This window comes from Typopeltis vanoorti, chromosome 15, assembly GCF_054136105.1.
Source record: "Typopeltis vanoorti isolate ZY-2024b chromosome 15, IOZ_Tvanoo_1.0, whole genome shotgun sequence".
NCBI classification, from domain to species: Eukaryota; Metazoa; Arthropoda; class Arachnida; order Uropygi; family Thelyphonidae; genus Typopeltis; species Typopeltis vanoorti.
In genome coordinates, this window is record NC_143563.1 from 118,001,471 (window position 1) to 118,023,081 (window position 21,611).

The 21,611-nt window shown below is 37.4% G+C and overlaps 1 protein-coding gene across 1 annotated transcript in view; it reads right to left on the reverse strand.

Moving 5' to 3' along the window:
* Positions 1 to 847: 847 nt before the first annotated feature.
* The window catches only part of Dph1 (diphthamide biosynthesis 1), a 55,437-nt gene continuing 34,673 nt past the window's right edge, over positions 848 to 21,611 (reverse strand). The window contains exon 2 of the mRNA XM_090404675.1: positions 848 to 1,482. Coding sequence (XP_090260801.1) covers positions 993 to 1,482 — 490 coding nt within the window. The 3' untranslated portion in view covers positions 848 to 992. The remainder of the gene's footprint in view (positions 1,483 to 21,611) is intronic.

Genomic DNA, 21,611 nt, shown 5'->3' on the forward strand with positions numbered 1-21,611 from the left:
TGTCAATTTAATGTTCTAGGGATCCGGAGGTGATGCAGGACAGAGATATGAAGTGCAGAGGATATATTGTAAAAGTCGACAAAATAGTTCAAAGGATTACTTGGATGTTGAACACATTGACAAGTAAAGATAGGGAGGTTATTATCCCTCTTTATTAGGCTATGATTTTGCTCAATCTTGAGTACTGTGCATAAATTTAGTCACCTGGGTTTCTTCGGGATCAGGAGGTGATTCAGATACGACTGACCAAGCTGGAGACAAGTCTGTGGAATGCTCCCTATAAAGATAGAGTGAAGGTGTGTTGGTTGTAGTTTAGTTGACAGGCAGAGGAGAGGAGGGGGGGGGACCTGGTAGACACTTATAAGTTACTAATAGGAGTCCATATGACTGACATAAGAAATTTTTCAATACACAATGAATAGGGATAGGACAAAAGGTCACCCCTGGAAGTTGTATAAGAGTGAGTTTAGCAAGGGTGTGTGGACAGGAATCCTTGCTTGGAGAGTGGTGAATGAGGAGAATTGCTAGAGGTTGTTGCGAGTTCCCCAATGGTGAATGAGTTTAAGGAGAGGCATGATAGGTATTGTGTGAATAATAGTTAGTCTGGGTCTAGAGTGATAAGTCTTTTGGTTCACATAATACCATGGAACTTTTTCAAGCCACTTTAGGCTACAAATAAGTGTCCCACCAGGCAATGAAATTCATTTTGCCTTTAAAAACCGAACATCCATGTCCAAAACATATTTGAACTTGAGCCTGTTTGTTGAAAGCAGATATGTTAACTGCTAGGTCAAAGAAGCTAGCTATTTGAATTATTTCAAGGTCAGATAATTGAGCAATCACTGTGTATATCTTTTTACCTTTTTTATTAAAATTTTAAACATTTAAAGGCATCATTATTGTATTACAGCTAGTTATAAAATATTTACAATTTTTAATATAATACCATAAGCTTAGGTTATAATACTCCATGTTATACAATACAGAAATATCTAATCTTTCTTGCATTCACACGTAGCACACTTAGTGCAATCATCTTTTACTGATGGTTTGTGATTTGGTGTCCATGGCCCCAAACTTGAGGATTCATAAAAGTCCATTGGGTAAGTGTTTTGCCATTCAACACTTTTTAAGACAACACTTGCTTCATAAGGATTCAAAAGTGGTTTCTCAAATGCTAACCCCCAGTCAATCGAGAGCCTTGGACATGCTATCTGTATCCATGCATCAATTCCAGTGAAGAGTTTTAGCTTCTCAGGAAATATTTCAGATAATAAAATGACTACATGTTGTTTTCCACTTTCATGAATCCTTTTCTTAATTTGCTGCATTACTTTTGGACTTCCTTGCCTTCCCAAGGTGCCAAGAATTAAGCCGAATTTTTCAGATAAGCTGGCTTTCTTTATTGCATCCTGTCGAATTGATAACACCTTTTCAATACCATACTGTTCGTGTGTGAAAGTTTTATCATACGGATTATACCTGTAAAAAAATCATAGTTATTTCTCACAAAGTGGAGTACAGTAGAGTAGAGATAGCAATATAATATGATACAATTTCTTTTCTTCCAATAGAAATACAGATTTACCAGTCAATTAGTTTGACTTTCTAATTAAAAATAATAATTTTTCTAAAATACTTATTGCAATGAGAAAACAGGAATAACAGAGGGGGGAGGGGAGGTCATACTATATTACCTATTATTACATACTATATTACCCAGTAGTATATTTGGATTTTGCAAAAGCTTTTGATAGAGTACCTCATGATAAGTTGACAGTCAAACTAGAGCAGATGGGGTTGGATATTGGATTAGTGCACTGGATTGGACACTGGCTGTCTGATGGGTATCGACAAGTTGTGTATGGGGGTGCAATATCCAGGAAAAGGAAAGTCACTAGTGGAGTGCCTCAGGGGTCTGTTTTAGGGCCATTACTATTTAACTTGTATATTAATGATATTGGCGAAGATTTGGATGGAGATATTCAGTTGTTTGCAGATGATGCAAAGTTGGGACGAACCATAAAGAGTAGTGAAGATGTTGTGGCCTTGCAAGAAGACTTGAATAAACTGAGTGATTGGGCAAGCAAATGGGGATGTGAGTTCAATGTTGCAAAATGTAAGGTTTTAAAATTTGGAAAACAAAGATGGGATGCAGAATTTATGCTTGGTGAGAATATATTGTTGGAAGTAGAGGAAATAAGAGATCTGGGAGTGATAGTGGATAAGGATCTAAAATTTAGGGGACACATCGCCAAAATTGTGAAGACAACACAAAGACTTCTGGGAATGATGCGGAGGACACTGACGTGTAGAAGTACGGAGATTCTTGTTCCATTGTATAAGGCTCTGATTAGGCCACACATGGACTATTGTGCCCAGATTTGGTCACCGGGTTTTCAGAAGGATGAAGAGATGTTGGTGACTAAGGTAGTTTCTGACCTCTGGAATGTTGAGTATGAGGAAAGATTGAGAAGATGTAATTTGCAGAGTCTAGTGGAGAGAAGGAAGAGGGGAGATATGATAGAGACCTACAAGTTGGTAAGGGGTTGTTATAAGATCAATGGTGGAGAAGTTCTACAGAGAATAGTGGGAGAGATCAGGGTAGAACCAGAGGTCATCCCTGGAAACTGTATAAAGAGGGTGTGAGTAGGGGAGTGAGAGGCAGGTTTTTTTCGTGCAGAGTTGTGAATGATTGGAATGCCTTACCTGAGAGTGTGGTGTCTGCAAGGAATTTGAATGTGTTTAAGACACAGTATGATGACATGTGTGTGTGATAAAAGGACCTCCCATCTGAGTCTTTGACTCCATGAGGTCTTGTTTAATAATAATAATAATAATAATTATCCAGCCTCCAATTTATTAGCTTATAAGAATATGACCTTCTAAATCACACAGCTATTTTCAAAGTTTCGTTACCAGTGATATGATGATTGCTCTTAACTAATATGGAAGTCACATATACTGTTCAGTTCTTCTTCCCTTCGGGTATTAGACCTAGTGGCCTGTTACAGAGTCTATGTCTGTAACTGCATGTGTTCACGGGGCCAGTTTGCCTGCTTGCGAGAGGGAAACCCCCCCCCCCCCCAAGATAAACTGGGGAGAAAAATCCTGCAGCCCACGCCTAAGACTGGCTAACTTGGCTATGTCTGAAAAAGATCCTTAAGCTCCTCAAGTACCCATCCCGAGGATAAGGTGCTAGCCTTATGTCTGTAACTGCATGTGTTCACGGGACCGGTTTGCCTGTTTTGCAGGGAGAAAAACCCTGGAGTCTATGACCAAGACTGGCTAACTTGGCTATGTCTGAAAAAGATCCTTAAGCTCATCACGTCAACGATGGGAATCGAGCCCAGGATACTCCTTTCCCAGGCATATGGTTGCGAAGAGCTTAGCTACTACACTAACCTCACGGACTATACTGTTCAGTCATACTTTGATATTCCTAATAATGTCTCTGGTACATAGTTAATATTGTTCTCTTCTAATGTTTAATTCTTTGGTAGCAATTCTTTCTGAAATCATAGGACTCAGTAGAATACAAATAAAGTGATAAAATTTCACTTCTTTTTTTCCTAAAACAATTGCAGACAGACCCCAATTTACGTAGGAGTTACATTCCACAAAGCTTTAAGTAACATGAATTTTAGATAAGTTGGATCTAGCCCCCTCCCCCCCTCCAATTAATCACACCCTATGATTTATATATCTACAATACATAGATACAGTAGTACATTACTCACATGTTTTAAAGGTTATTTCTATTAGTTTTTTCCACTTCTGCTCCTTTTTCCAACATGACTGTACTTCTACCAAAGTGCATGCAAACAATAAGATGATTTGATATATATGTACACAGTACATCTATATTAAAACTTCTTTAATATAGATGTACTGTGTACATCTATATTAAATCACCTTATTAAAACTTCTTTAATATAGATTAAAACTTCCTAAAACTCACAAGGTGAGTGAGTGAGTTTAAGGAAGGCATATGCATTCACTATATGGGCAATAATCTGCCTTGTAGAAAACTTAAGTGGCATACAAGCAACATAGGTACATTAAGCAAAATTTTTACAACTCAAAAATTAGCCCTTTTCAGGATAATTTGTGCAAGTCCAAATTTATGCAAGTGGAGATCTGTTAGGCATGGATCACCATTCAATGGGATATATCTATGGGTATTGTACATTAGCCTTTAGTTGTTGGATGATAGGTCTTACTACAAAATTTCCATTATATATCTATGGGTAGAAAGTTTAGAGTACTCTTACTCATTGTAATCTGGCATTAAAATTTCTAAGGTCATGTTTCTAACTTCTTTGTTCCCTATTTCTTGGTTTATTCTTCAGGGTAGCATCTGACTACAGGAAAAGCCTATTAAACCAAATTTACTTTGGTGAGGTGCATTAATAGTAATGTTACATACATTCTGATAAGCCTGGCTATCCATAAAAGTGGGAAGCAATGTATTTTCTGCATCATTCAGGGCTAATGCTGACAGTTTTTCTATTTTGTGCACAACAGCTGATATTTTGAAGAAGTAAGAGATTCTGTAGAAGTATGGTAATGAAAGACTATATGGCTGATCATCAGGTAACCAAAAAAGGTTATCAATTTAGCATGATCGTGTTCCCTTTCAGAAGGTGTGTGTGTTATAGATATAATCAAGGAAAAACACAGATTGTGCCTAGCATAAAAGCAGCAGCAAAGAGATGAGATGATATCATAGTGTGATATCATCTCGGATATCAGACTGTGAGCTTAGTATCCTGGGTGAGGGAGGACACTTCCTATTGTCTAATTTAAAAGAAGACTTCTTTCCCATACATAAAAAAACTCCATTTCAAATTCCATTCAAAACCTAATCTTTAGAAACTAAAAATTATTCTCAGCTTGGGCATTGCATCCTTGATAATCAGCAGTTACATTAAATAATGTGAACTGAACATAATTCTCACATCACCACCATTTACTAAGTTAAGATTCATACCTTTTTTTTTATAATATCTGACATATCCATGCACACATGAAAGGTCTCAAGATATAGCACATCAGTGGTGTGTGTGAGCAGGAAGGTAAGAAGAAAGGAGAATCTTAACATTTTTCTTGAATGGCTGAAGGCTGCATTCTTTAGGGAAGGAAGAGCGAGGGAGGTTGTTCCAAAAGAACAGAAGTAGATGGAATGAAACAGGAGGTAGAGAAGTTGGTTCAGTGAGTTTAGGGCTGGACTGTAAATGGATGTTGGTTAGCAACTCTTGTTCTTATGTTTCAGAATAAAGTGGAAAATGATAATGAACAATTCAGCAGAGCACCGTCCATTCAAGTATCTATAAAACAGGCATAAAGCAGAAACTGAACATCTATTTAAGAGGAATTGAAGTGTTTCTATGAGAGAGGGATCATTAATTAACCAGATAGTCCTCTTTTGAATAGCATCAGGCAGTCTTCAAGATTATTTTGGTTAACTATCACAAATGTGTGAACAATATTCCATGGTTGGGCAGATTTGGAATTTTTACAGAACTAGTAGCTGTAGGGGTATGAAGTAGTGTACTGAGAGGATTTTTTTTTAAAAATCCCACACAGGAAAGGTACATGAAACCCAGCACTGCCTTTAGTTCAGCACTTTAGAAGGTCAGCATATCTCTCTCACACATACACAGAAAATTATTAAATGATTAATATGGAAATATAAATAAATTATGAAAAATTATTAATATGGAAAAATAGATAATAATTTATGAATTGTGTCTATTTTATTACTGATCCAATACCCAGACATGTGCAATAATCACTAAATTCATTCATTTTTTATATTTTTTCAACTATAAAAAGTATAGCTTTACACATATTTTCTGATTTTTGTTGTTATAAAGGCACATTTGTGAAGGAAAGAAGATAGAATTCATTTTATTTAACAGTTTGTTAGCTTGATTTATAACTTAAATATTTCAACATATGGTATGTGGGCCTCCATTTGTACTCTTGCCTTGGGCTCTGTAGGAACATACAGCACATCAGTGCCATATATGGAGTGCAGATAAGGACTGAGAAACAAGAAATCCATTGACGTTTTTCTTAAAGAGTTGAAGGTTGGAGTTGGGGAATACATTATGAGGAAGGCTGTTCCAGAGGACATAGGTAGATGGCCTTGGCATGGGCAAACAACTTTACATGGACGAATAAAACCAAGAAATAGACATCCTCCTCTCACTATCATTTGAGGTACAGAGCATTCTAGGCAATACAATCTCAGTACGGCTACATTTAATTCAAGCATATTGCTTATAGGATAGAAGCTTCCAATTATAGACCAGTTTGTATAACTGTGGTTGTAGTCAAAGCGTTTGAGAGATTGGTTAGAAGAGAATACAAGACTGGGTTAATCCAGAGAGGATTATAAAAAGTTGAAGGCAAGAATCAAAGGCCAACCCTGCAAGTGATGTACAGGTGTGGTGAAGAGTAGATTTTTTACATGGAGAATTGTAGGTGAATGGAATGCATTACTGGAATATGCTGTTAATGCAGGAAGTGTTAAGAATTTTAAGATTCAGTATGATAGATATGTTATCAGTTGAATGAACCTCCTACGATGAGTCTCCCAACTCCATGGAGGTTGTAATAATAATAACAATCAATAATAATAATAATACCAGATGATCTAGTCTCAACTAGATTCATGGTGCAGCCAAGTAAGAATCAATGCTCTCAATTAATGAAATGCTAAATTTTCAAAACAGATTTTGCTATATTAAAGGAAATAATAACAGTCAACCCAGGTATTTTAATAAGATGACACTTTGATGGTATTCAATTATCAGGACTTAACAAATTTTGTGCTGGCTTTGTGTCATGCAAATATTTCACTGTCAGATGTCACCCGGGATGCCATGTTACACAGTAACCTAAACATATAAGAGAAACATGTTTAATCCCAAATTTAGACAATTTATATGCTTTTGTTAATGCTGTGGTTAATTTTTCCCCTATATAACTACCAGTACTGAAGCAAATATGTTAAACTGCTTATATATTAGAATGTGTATCAGTCTGAAGCAAAAAATTGCCTCCAGATCATTATAAATGATACTGGACTATTTATTTAATTTTTTTAATACTATGTTTAGCTACTTTTCACTTTGCACTTATAATATGCCTTTTATATGCTTTTATGAAAAAAATCAAACTCCGTTTCTGTCAAACACTGAAAACATACAGTAACATAAAAACTCTGAACAAAATAAACCCCAGGTCTACATTTACGAATACTTGAGTGTATTTGCATTTCTGAATTCTGATTGGCTATGAAATGTCAAATAGACTGGACCAGTGATAACTTATGACATGCCAACAACTCAGAAAAACAATCAAAATACATTTAGGTTAGAATCAATATAAAATAAATGTCCACTATTAATTGTTCATATTGTGCATATTCTATCAGTGGGTAAGAAATAAGTTCTAGTGTGCTGCTTACTTCAAAATCTATCTCAGGTTGACATCAAAATTAATTGATTATTATACTACAAGGTAATATTAGTCATATTACCTTGTAGTATGACTGAGCACAGTTTTCAGATAAAATGATGCATGGGCATTTTATCTTTTCATAGCTGAATATGACTGAAAATCAGTGATATTCAGCAAAACAGACATTTGTAATGACCAGCATTCCCCCAATAGTGTGTGTGTGTGTTATGCAAAGTAAGTACACAAATAACTATTTACAGCATAAATAGTTATTTGTGTACTATTTACAGGTTGGGGTGTATATATAATATATATACACCCCAACCAGCCATGATGTCTATACACGTCCAGCTAAATCTGGATACGATTCTGTAACATCCGTTGAATAACATGAATAAGAAGTGCAATTTGGTCTCACTATTTCATCCACCTCAGCTGGTAGGAAAGTTAATATACGATTTCCTGAAGCACTGCCACAAAATAATTGTGTCACACGATCCTTAGCTGCTTTTGTTGGATTCTGATTATGTATAGATTAGAGTAATTATTATTTGGTTCAGAATCCAACATGATCTTCCATCACAAAGGCTAGACTTGTAAATATTATTTAATGTAAACAACTTATTTGACAAACCAATATTCATATAACTCCTTAATTTTGTCTAATATTTAATTAATTAATCAAAGATATACGTATTAATAATGAAAAGACTGTATTAAATATTATTAAGCTATTTTATTTATTACTATGTTAATATTATAAGAGTTTGTATTTGATAATTTAACTGTGCATTAATTGAAATGTAAATATTCCTTATTTATTCCTATTTGTAGAAGTTTAGCGTTATGCAATACCTCAATTTTATTATATTTTATTTGGTTGTCATGGAAACGTATGTAAGTGAACGAGCACATTTTTGGAACAGAACGTGGGGAGAAAGCTGAAAGTTTACTAAAAAGGAATTAGTTAAAGAGATCACGAGAAGAATTTAAGCGGGAAAAACGGATATAAAAAGCGAGGAACGCTGGAAAAGAGAGAGGATTAGAGATTTATAAGAGAGAGATTGGCTTTAGGTTGGAATCGGGCATTCAGCAATCAGCGTGCGATAATAGAGAGTCGGCAAGTCACTCAAGCAGCTATTTTATGTCTACTAGTCAAGAAGCAGTTAGCTAATAAGTTGTAGAATAACAATTATAGCTACGAAAAACAGCTGAGTGACTACTAAATAGACTAGCAATACTTGAGTGGAGATATAATTCCAGCGCCGACCTTTCAAAGACATACGGAACCTTGAAGCAAAGTACGAAGTTACTAGAGAATAGTACAGGCAGTAAAATTGGGGTTTACCGTTAGCTGTGTTTGGAATTATAGTGCCTAAAGAATTAATTGAATGCCGGAGGAATGAACAACTGTGCTTATAAAACCTAAAGTTAAGAAATTATTGTATTGCTTTATTTCATGAGTGATCGGTAGTACTTTATGCAACAACGTTTGTTTATGTGTATTGTGACCGATGATTAATTCAGTTATTGCTTAGAAGAATTATTTTAATGAGTGCCGTTTACTGTTCAAAGTGTTTACGTATAAGTAAATGAAGAAAAGATTATCGATAAGATTATTCCAACCTTAATATTTTTGTACAGAGAAGTGTGTGAGTTTCATCTTAGAATTCCCTGATACTAACAGTAACTATTGTGGAGAATTAGCCGAAGTGTAAAATTAAAAGTGATTGTTTGTGAAGAAGTGTTACTGAAATTTTTATTGTATTTGGAATTTAAGGAACTGTGAGAAGACTGTAAAGTAGAGATAGCAGAATTACCATTGTCTGAGTTTGCATGACTGTATTGCCAGGAAGGCTGAGGTGTTTCTAATAACTTAATTAGTGATTTGAAGTTAAGTGTAAAATTTGTGATTTTAAAATTAAATGTTTGTTTTTGTTAATCAAAAGTTGTATTTTGCCTGAATCTCTTTTACTGCACCATTCATTAAATATTCGAACCAAAGCGGGTAAATTAAGTAAGTCAAATATATTCGGCCAGTATATATTTTAAGGAGAGATAGTTGAAGGTTGATTTTTCTTCAATTCTTGAACTAATTCAGATATAGAGTGGTGCAGTCATTAAATATAAATTTTCTCTATATTTGAATTAGAAACCAACTAGCAACTATTTTTAAGGTTAAGAACATCGTAGTAAATAACATGTCGGATCCAAGACGAAGTAGTATCCAACAAAAAGAGAAGTGTAAAAAGAGAATTAGCTGTATATATTTGTCAACTAAAAATTCTCACTCATCATGGATGAGCAGATGAGTGATTTTTCAAATCCTGAGTATGCTTCAGCTGAATTGCAAACTGAATATTCAGTATTTATTTAATTGGCCAAATCATGCTTCAAATCCTATTGAAAGAAAATCACATCAGAACTTCTCTCGAATTCCTGAACTATATCACTAATATTTAGATCAGGGCCGGTTTTATCATTAGGTGAACCTAGGCAATCGCCTAGGGGCGCCAGATTTTGCTACATAGTTCGGGGAAAACTTATAACCTTCGAAAAAAATTAGTATATATATATATATATATATATATATTAGTATATAAAATATATATAAAAATTATTAAATATATATAGAGAGACAATATATAGGGGCATCTAAATTTTCTTTGCCTAGGGGCATCAGATACTCTTGGACCATCCCTGATTTAGATTAAACAAAATAGTCTCAGAACCAAAACCAAACTGCATAATTCAGCAAATCATCTATCAGCCATCTACCCAAAACAAATTTCCTCCCACGATGACTCTATGGAGGACTGAATAATAATAAAATTTCCACGATGGCCGGTCTTGTGATATTCTATGGAATGTTTCTTTCAAAAAAAAAAAATATATATATATATATATATATATTGTACAAGCATCTTCTTTGTTCAATGAGGAATGCTAGGAGGCATATGAGTATGAATCGAGGTGTTATATGCAAGAACACCATCTTGCCACTGGGGTTAAAACACAAGCAGGTAGAGAATGAGAGGATGATATGACTGTGTCGGTCAGAAAGAATGATTTGAGAGGAGATTAGCTAGGCATATGAGAATATGAAAAGATTTATTCAGTAGGGTGAAAATGAAGAGTAAGAGAATCAAGATACTGCCACAGTATAACAAAAAAAGTGAGCTGCGCTAGATACAGTAAAATAATTTAGTATATGTAGAAGAAATGGAGTTCGAATGAACAGGGTGATTCTGATGGTAAAAAGAATGTGTACTTGCAACATAGACATATGAATGGGTTTGGAGTTAAGTGCTTGGAGAAATGAATGTTCAATGAAAGCGTGAATGTGAATAGTCAGAAAACTAGATGTCTGGGCATACTTGAAAGCATGGATGCTTGCATTAACCATCCAAATGGCCATATGGATGATGTATATTTATATAATTTATGCATTGTATCCAGGTTATTATTGTTGATATCAATGGATTCAAAGGGCTCATCAAGGAAGATCCATCTTAGAAAACACAAAGCTTATCATGCTACTCCTCAAAATTCACCACCCTAAAATATCAGGAAAGGAATTTCATAATCCAACCACCATCCATGCTAGAAAGTCACTTCTTACTCTCCTACTAACCACTTCCTTTCACAACTACCAGGGATGGCCTCTTATCCTTGTTCCTCCCCTTTGTTCTGCTATATGAAAAATCTCCCCAGCATCACACTGTAGTTTGCATACTCTCAGTTTATCCTCAATTTCTGTTATATGCCTTTGCAATCCTCTTGAAGATTAATTTATTTTCTTCAAATCCTGATGCCCAGATCTGAGCACAATAATACAGATGTGTCCTTATCAGGGATTTATATGATGGAAGCACCACTCTTATTCTCTACAGGTCAAAGTTCTTCTTTGTATTGCAGCAATTCTTTGAATTACCTTTACCACCTCTGCAATATATCCCCAGAACTTCAAATTTTTATCAACAGTTCCTCTAGTATAGCTCTAAAGTACAGATCCCAAATTTCCAACCTTACATCTAGTTGTATTAACTTGACATTCTCATTCATCTGTTCAACTTACTGAAATCCTCCAAAGTGCTACTACAACAGCACTATTACCATATCATCTGCAATCACTGAATATCTCCCTGCAACCCAGTGAGAATAACACTGACATAGAAGTTGAAAGTTTAAGGTGGAGCAAGCTAACATCACTCCTATCTCAGTATCTCCCATAATGCAAAACACATCTCCTTGCAGATATGTATACTGTTATGTATTAAGGAAAGGGCCACTACCCAGACTAGTTTCGACATTTATTGAGGTCTCTTCAATGCATAACATTAATTTATTATTAATTCTTTAATGTAATTATAACATTAAATATAACATTAATTCTTTAATGCATAACATTATACATATCTGCAAGGAGATGTGTTTTGCATTATGGGAGATACTGAGATAGGAGTGATGTTAGCTTGCCCCACCTTTGCAACGAGTTGCCCGGTATTGTACCACCTTACCCCAGTCCTGAAGATACTTTCAGGTGCTAATTTTGTTTGCTCACACTCGGATAAAGGATTAAACTAAATTTATTATAGTCTAAACAAGTGAAAAATAAACTTTCAACATCTTTCTCTAAATCCAGAGTAAGTTAATAAAAAGGTGGCATACCATTTTGGCAACTCCTATAGGTAGAGATGACCTTGCTAATGCTTCTGGCTGGTATATCCACTTGGGCCTGGCTTCCACCGAACAGACCTCAATAAAGGTCGAAACTAGTCTGGGTAGTGGCCCTTCCCTTAATGCATAACATTATACATATTTGCAGGGAAATGTGTTTTGCATTATGGGAGATACCGAGATAGGAGTGATGTTAGCTTGCTCCACCTTTGCAACAAGTTGCCCGGTGTTGTACCACGTTACCTCAGTCTTGAAGATACTTTCAGGTGCAAACTTTGTTTGCTCACACTTGGATAAAGGATTAAACTCAAGTTATTATAGTCTAACCAAGTGAAAAATAAACTTTCAACATCTTTCTCTAAATCCAGAGTAATTTAATAAAAGGGTGGCACACCGTTTGGCAACTCCTATAGGTAGAGATGACCTTGCTAATGCTTCTGCCTGGTATCTCTACTTGGGCCTGGCTCCCACTGAAGAGACCTCAATAAAGGTTGAAACTAGTGTGGGTAGTGGCCCTTCCCTTAATGCATAACATTATACATATCCGCAAGGAAATGTGTTTTGCATTATGGGAGATACTGAGATAGGAGTGATGTTAGCTTTCCCCACCTTTGCAACGAGTTTCCCGGTATTGTACCACCTTACCCCAGTCCTGAAGATACTTTCAGGCGCAAACTTTGTTTGCTCACACTTGGATAAAGGATTAAACTAAATTTATTATTAAACACTGACATAAAAGTTAAAATACAAAGGTCCTGGTACCGATCATTGTGGAACCACTTGGCATTCCTTTTCTTTGATACTTCTCTCTCCTATAGAACTTTTTGACAGCCGATTCCCAATCCAATTCACTAATCTATATGTTGCAATTTATATATTTTGTTACGTGGCACGCTATCAAATACTTTTGCAAAATCCCCAAACCCTTTCCCCTGTCAATGGTTCTTATTACATTATTATAAAAAAGGCAAGCAAATTACAGAAACAAGCACATCCCCGTAACAAATCCATAGTGACCACAGATATTACTCTCATCTGTCTAATTTTTTATATTTTATTTTATGTTGATACCATACACGAGACGCCAAGGGACTTATAAGTACAGTCAGCAAAGGTTGGTCGATTGGTAGAGCCTCTGCTACTAATGGCTTGCAAAAAGTTAAGCAAGTTTGAGCGTGGTTAGTAATTTGAAGGGATTCAATCATTCGATGCTGTTGGCACACTCTCCCTCGATGAGTTTTTGGACTCCCTGGAGGTGTCACATAATAATAATATCAATGCCATGTGTGGGGTGCAGATAAGGCCTGAGCTAGAAGTTTATTGTTGATTTGTTTTTGAAGGTTATATTTGTTTGGGAATACTTCATGAGGAAGGCTGTTCCAGAGAAAAGAGGTGGACAGAATTAGCATGTGATCATGAAAATATCTGTAGACCAGACACAGCGTTGAAACACTGCGCCTTATGAGATAGATGTTGAAATGAATCTGTAGGAGAGGGTCATCTAAGAGCCTAACTGCTCACCTCTGGATAGCATCAATAATTATAAGGGAAGTTTTAGGTATACCACCACAAACATGTTAGTATTCTAAACAAGGGCAGATTTGGGATTTATATATAGTTAAGTATAGGTTAGGTGTAAAATAGACTCTTGAACGAAAGAGAACGCCATGTTTATTGGATGCCAGAAGCTATTGATGCGATGTGTTTATGCCAGGAAAGACTGGATGTAAACAAACATTAGGACAAACAGATCCGATTTTGTTTGGTGATTTGTATATTACTGAAGGTTAGGGTGGGTGAGCTGAGATCTCTTTGCAAGAGAAAAGACAAGACTGTGTTTTGGTGGCATTGAACATAACAAGATTGTCCTCGCTCAATTGGAGGATACTTTGTAGATCCATGTTTAAGGCACTAGTTGTACATGATCTTGTAGCCTGGGATGTCAGAGTGATGCATGGTTTGTCGGGATAAGTTCAGTAGCATAAGTGGAGAATACTATCATCTGCAAAGCTGTGGATAGGATTAGTGGTAATGGTGAGTAGGTCATTTATGTACAGTAGAAAGAGAGTAAGTAACAAAACAGTGCCTTGAGGCATTCCAAATAATGGTCAAGCATGAGGGCATCTACCATGAATTGCAGAGAGAAAGGTAGATACTCAATTATAGAGGGTGGCAGGGGAGACCAAAAGACGGCAATATATTTAGTAGGCCTCAATGCCACACACACACACAGTCGAAATCTTTGGAAATGTCAAAGGCAATAGCACAAGTTTCTCTGAACCTTTCCATGGCAAGTGTCAAGACCCACAGATGAGTAGAAAGTCATCTGTGGGTCTTGAATGGTGGAATCCATACTGGTGGTTGCTGATTAATTGGTGGGCCTCTAAGTACTGGATGATTTGGCTATTGATGACTTTCTCCATTATTTTGGAGAGGACAGAAGTGATGGCAATTGGTAAGTAGTTCAATAGTAGACTTCTAATGCCCTTTTTTTTGGAATAGGATGGATATGAGATTGCTTCTATGCATAATAAATTATACGATGCAAGACGTGTTAGATCTGGAGCATGACATCTGAGAACTAGAGAGATGCCATCAGGAAAATAACTTTTTATTATCCACATTACTTAACAGTTTTCAGATGTCTTTTTGTTGAAAACTACAGGAAGTATACAGTGATTGGTTCATCAATCATCAAATTCCTGCCATGTACCCTCAAGGGGTGTACAGGATATGATAGTACTACAGGAAAAATTTACATCATTACTAACTTAATATTTATAATTTTCCTCCAAATCAATCAATTACCAGTCAAAACTCCAACATTGTTAGAACTTATATTTCTATCTTCTAAGGGACTTTTTACTGTATGAATCCACCTATATCTTGGTGTTTCACTGGGTCATTTCCCTGCCAGCCTGGCAGAGAACACTTGTTTTGCAAATCTTTCCTCACTCATTCTGTTTAAGTGACCATGCCACCTGAGATTAGCTCTGCTAACACATTCCTGGATGCTGACAATGTCAAGTTCTTTCCTAATATCCTCGTTTTAAATATGGTATTGCCTTGATGATATCTGTTCATAATCTTTCTCAGGACAATCATTTCTGCTATCTCTAGACTATGGTCAAGTGTTTTACTTCTGACCCAGCTCTCAGATCCATAAGTTAAAAGTGGTTTGAACACTGTCTTGTATACACTTAACTTAATGTTCCAAATAATTTCTCTCTTATTCCATATGAATTTATTCAACTGACTTCCTACCACACTAGCTTTGTTGATTCTGCTGTCTATTTCCATATTTAATTTACCATCTTCACTAAAAATCGCAGGTGAAATTTTTTTCTTATTTCACAGGTTCTCCCGTTCACAACACAGTTGATATTTTCAACTCTTGTGTAGAGGCTTAAGTGCTGTGAGGACATTATGTTGGAGGTTTAATGGATTTTTTACAACACTCAGAAAGAATTAAATTAGAATTTAATACTCCTATATTTCGTCCTAGTCACTGGACATCTATGGGGATTACAAAAACAATTAATGTAACATGCACACAAAAACTTACAATACTAAGCTCAACCACGTGGGTGACATTAAAGTCCTATCTATGCGGAGCGCCCTCTAAGGGCGGTAGTAGGTGGCCTGGAATGTAAGGTGGGACCTCTGGTGATGAGTGTTTCCCAAATCTTCGGAAGCTTAATGCAACTATATTTGTTAAGATTTGGTTGGTTTCTGAGAGCTGCTGCTGCTGCTTCTAAGAAAGGTCTCTCTTTCTTGAATTTGCTGTGTTGGAGCATGATGGTTTTCTTCCATGATACTCTGTGGGTGGTGTCCAAAACATGGTCAGCCAAGCCTGAATGGCCATAGTTGTGTTTCTCCAGGCGGATGGATGCTGATCTTTCGTAGAATGGATAAGGGTAGCAAGTTTGTGGTAGGGCTTATATGCTGTGTGTAGGTTATACTTTTTTAGTATCTTGGCTATTTTTTCTGAAGTGACTCGGATGTAGGGTATGGTGATGGCATTTTTAAATTCTTGTTGACGAGAGGGACGGGGAATGGGGGAGGAATTGATTATTTTTTTGATACTGTGTTCACTGTAGCCATTGGAGAGGAAAGTTCTGTGTATGTGGTTAAGCTCAGTAGTGAGGGCGGTTCCACTGGAACAAAGATTGTGGGCTCTCTTGGTAAGGGTTTTAATGATGCCATATTGTTGTGAGGGGTGGTGGTGGGAGAGTTTGTGAATGTGTCTGCCTGTGTGTGTGGGTTTTCTGTATACAGTGAAGGCAAGTGTATCATTGGGCAGGCGCGTGACTAAGGTATCTAGGAAGGGTAAACAATTGTTCTTTTCCTTTTCCATAGTAAACTGGATTCTTGGATGTAGGCTATTGAGATGACCGAGGAAGGAGTCTAACGTGTCTGGGCCATGAGGCCAAATGGAGAATACATCATCTACATATCTTAGCCAGATAGAAGGTTTGAGTGGGGCTGAGTCTATGGCTCGTTTTTCGAAATCTTCCATATAGAAATTGGCAAGGGGGGTGAGAGGGAGGAACCCATGGCGGTTCCTTCTATCTGCTTGTAGATTTTGTTATTCCAAGAGAAATACCCAGAGTTGATGGCAAAGGAAAAGAGATCTAAGATGCCAGAGGGGAAAACGTTTTCTAAGAGAGATAAAGTGTCAGTTAAGGGAATATTGGTAAACAAAGAGGAGATATCAAAGCTTACCAATATGTCTGTATTGTTCAAGGTTAAATTTTCTGTGAGGGCTTTAAAGTGGGTCGAGTTTTTTATATAGGAAGCTGAATTTCCGGTGAGGGGGTACAGAGAGTTGGCCAGCTGTTTAGACAGTCTGTAACAAGGTGCATTGGTGGCATCTACTATAGGTCTGAGTGGGGAATTCGGTTTGTGGATTTTTGGTAAACCGTATATTAGGTGGGGACGGGAGCGGAAAGGTTTAAGTTTTTTCGTGACGTCAGGGGGCCAGGAGGTTACTTTTTTAAGTAAGATTTTTAATTTCTTAACTTGTGTTTTTGTGGGGTCGTGTTCTAGCGGGATGTAGGTGGCGCAATCGCGGAGGATAGTGTTCATTTTACGATTGTATTCGCTGGTATTAAGAACAACTGTGGCATTACCCTTATCCGCTCGGTGATGACGATACTTTTTTCTTTGCGTAGTTTTTGGAGAGCCATGCATTGGGCATAAGATGAGTTACTTTTTGGAGGCAAAGAGTGAGCTTTTTTGGAATGGAAATTGGTCTTCATTTTAACGCATTTCGGTATCACTCTTGTATCCCGACATCTTTTTATAAAAGCTAGCCTATTTAGTTGTCTAGATAGTCGTTTAAAAAGATGTCGGGATACAAGAGTAATACCGAAATGCGTTAAAATGAGGACCAATTTCCATTCCAAAAAAGCACTCCGTATATATAAACGTGCCAGCCTAGCATTACTACGCGAGCAAATCGCCTCTACTCGTGCCGCGCTCGCAGTGACGAACGCCGCCATTGGCTCCCTACATACAGAGCTCTCTACCGTTCTTAACCCTGAACTTTGGTCGATTCTCTCTGACATTTCGGAAACTTCCGCACAGAGAGAATTTCAAAAAATAAAAAACAAACACGTCAAGAAATACAGCAACCTGGTTAAAGCCAAACCACAAATTCAACCGCTCCAGACAGTAATTAACCTCTCTTCCAAAAGGCTCAACGAGGATGCCGTCAGCGCCCTTGGCTTCGGCCGTAATTTTGCCGTCGTCCCGAAAGAAGTGCCGGTGCTCGATGTAATGGTTAACGTCGAACGGGGGATCGGTCGCTTACCGTCGGAGGTAGCCAACAACATCAGACTCGACGTAGCCAATATCCTCGCTCACTCTTCGCCTCCAAAAAGTAACTCATCTTATGCCCAACGCATGGCTCTCTCCAAAAACTACGCAAAGGAAAAAAGTATCGTCATCACCAGAGCGGATACGGGTAATGCCACAGTTGTTCTTAATACCAGCGAATACAATCGTAAAATGAACACTATCCTCCGCGATCGCGCTACCTAGAACACGACCCCACAAAAACACAAGTTAAGAAATTAAAAATCTTACTTAAAAAAGTAACCTCCTGGCCCCCTGACGTCACGAAAAAACTTAAACCTTTCTGCTCCCGTCCCCCCCTAATATACGGTTTACCAAAAATCCACAAACCTAATTCCCCACTCAGACCTGTAGTAGATGTCACCAATGCACCTTGTTACAGTCTGTCTAAACAGCTGGCCAACTCTCTGTCCCACCTCACCGGGAATTCAGCTTCCTATATAAAAAACTCGACCCACTTTAAAGCCCTTACAGAAAATTTAACCTTGAACAATACAGACATATTGGTAAGCTTTGATATCTCCTCTTTGTTTACCAATATTCTCTTAACTGACACTTTATCTCTCTTAGAAAACGTTTTCCCCTCTGACATCTTAGATCTCTTTTCCTTTGCCATCAACTCTGGGTATTTCTCTTGGAATAACAAAATCTACAAGCAGATAGAAGGAACCGCCATGGGTTCCCCCCTCTCACCCCCCCTTGCCAATTTCTATATGGAAGATTTCGAAAAACGAGCCATAGACTCAGCCCCACTCAAACCTTCTATTTGGCTAAGATATGTAGATGATGTGTTCTCCATTTGGCCTCATGGCCCAGACATGTTAGACTCCTTCCTCGGTCATCTCAATAGCCTACATCCAAGAATCCAGTTTACTATGGAAAAGGAAAAGAACAATTGTTTACCCTTCCTAGATACCTTAGTCACGCGCCTGCCCAATGATACACTTGCCTTCACTGTATACAGAAAACCCACACACACAGGCAGACACATTCACAAACTCTCCCACCACCACCCCTCACAACAATATGGCATCATTAAAACCCTTACCAAGAGAGCCCACAATCTTTGTCCCAGTGGAACCGCCCTCACTACTGAGCTTAACCACATACACAGAACTTTCCTCTCCAATGGCTACAGTGAACACAGTATCAAAAAAATAATCAATTCCTCCCCCATTCCCCGTCCCTCTCGTCAACAAGAATTTAAAAATGCCATCACCATACTCTACATCTGAGGCACTTCGGAAAAAAACCTACACACAGCATATAAGCCCTACCGCAAACTTGCTACCCTTATCCGTTCTACGAAAGATCAGCTCCCCCCTCTCTCTCTGCCTGGAGTTTACAAAGTACCCTGTTCCTGTAAGCTTGCGTACTTTGGATAGACAGGCAGATCAGCATCCATCCACCTGGAGGAACACAAGTCGTACATCGTTAAACACAACTATGGCCATTCAAGCTTGGCTGACCATGTTTTGGACACCACCCACAGAGTATCATGGAAGAAAACCACCATGCTACACCACAGCAAATTCAAGAAAGAGAGACTTTTCTAAGAAGCAGCAGCAGCTCTCAGAAACCAACCGAATCTTAACAAATATGGTTGCATTAAGCTTCCGAAGATTTGGGAAACACTCATCACCGGAGGTCCCACCTTACATTCCAGGCTACCTACTACCACCCTTAAAGGGCGCTCCACCTACATAGGACTTTAGTGTCACCCACGTGGTTGGGCCTAGTATTGTAAGTTTTTGTGTGCATGTTACATTAATTGTTTTTGTAATCCCCGTAGATGTCCTAGTTACTAGGACGAAATATAGGAGAATTAAATTCTAATTTAATTCTTTCTGAGTGTTGTATAAAATCCATTAAACCTCCAACATAATGATATTTTCAACGATTCTGCATATTTTCAATATCTTTGTATTTTTATTGCTGACCTTCATACCATATCTATTACAACAGTTATTCATCTTAGTCAGGGAATCTTGCAGACTTGTAGCGGATTTTTTTAGAAGTATAACATTGTCTGCATAAAGCAAAAAGCACACATTAACATCTCCAATTTTGATATCATGTTTAATACCACATTCCTTCATAATGTGATCCATATAGATAATGAATAACAGAGGGGATAATGTACATGCTTGCTCACACCAGATTTAACATTAAACCATCTTCTTGTACTTCCTTCAATTCTAACTGCTGACTTACAACTCAAATAGTGACTAGGTAAGGCTTGATATAATGCCCCATTGACACCATATAACTGTAGCATATTGAATAGCTTCTCTCTCTTGGCACCTTGTCATATGCCTTTTCCAGATCGACAAAACTTAAATACATATCTTTCTTATATTCCCGTGTTTTTCAACTATCTGTCGTAAAGTGAAGCTCTCATCCTGACAGCCTATATTCGGCCTGAATCCAGCTTGTTCTTCACCAAGCTTTTCTTCCACAATTCTTCTCAACCATTTCTCAAGTATACTTGCATAAACCTTACCAGGAACACTCAGTAAGGAAATACCTCTGTAATTTTCATATTGTTTTTTATATGGTACTATGAGAGCTCTACTTCAATCATCGGGGATTTGTTCGTCCCTCTGTTCAGACCTTCTGAACTATGCATTGCAGCCACTGTAAGACTTTTATACCACCATACTTCAGCATTTCTGGTCGAATATCATCTACTCCTGCTGCCTTTCCACATTTCAAGCCTTTGATGGCTTTTTCTACTTCAAGTATGGATATGTATTCTTGCCTGTATGCCTGCTGAGTGTTTTTTACCAGTGTGCTATCACTGCTTGTTTCATTTAGCAGTTTTTCAAAATAATTACTCCATACTTCAAGGATATCTTTTTCTGCCATTTTCATGTCACCTTTATCATCTCTAACTCCTTTTACAGCACGCTTTCCTCCATTTCTAAGCTTCTTCAACAACCTCCAGAATATTTTGCCACCTTCTTGATATTTATTTTCCATGTTCTTGCCGAAGTCCTTCCATGACTTTTGTTTAGCTAGTTTCAGTGTTTAGCTTTCTTACATTTGTCTCTGTATTCTCTATGAGCACAAGCTGACTTATTTGCCAGGAACTTTTGATATGCTTTCTTCTTTTCATTCACTGCCTATTTAACTTCCTGTGTCCAAAATGGATTTCTGCTTTTTCTGTCCTTGCAGACAACCTCACCAAATGCCTCTCTGGCTAAATCAATCAGGGTTTTCTTCAAGGCTTGCCACTGAATCTCCAAGGTTTGGTTCCTGTTCTCAAATTCATTTTTTCTTCAATAATCTTTTTGTGTTTTAGTCTACAGTTCACATCTGAGAGCTGCTCAACTTTTATTCGCTTTAAAACTTTCTTACATGTTATTCTTTTCAATATGAAATTCAATTTTATCCTGCTCAAGATTAAATAGTGATCGCTTCCAATTTCAAATCCTCTGTACACTCTGGTGTCCTGCACCAGGGAGAACACATCACTGTCAACAATAACATAGTCAATGATACTTTTCTTATTCCTTGCCTCTTCACTCCAAGTGAATTTGTGCACATTTTTATGTTGGAACATGGTGTTAGTAATAACTAGTCCATGTCCAAAGCAG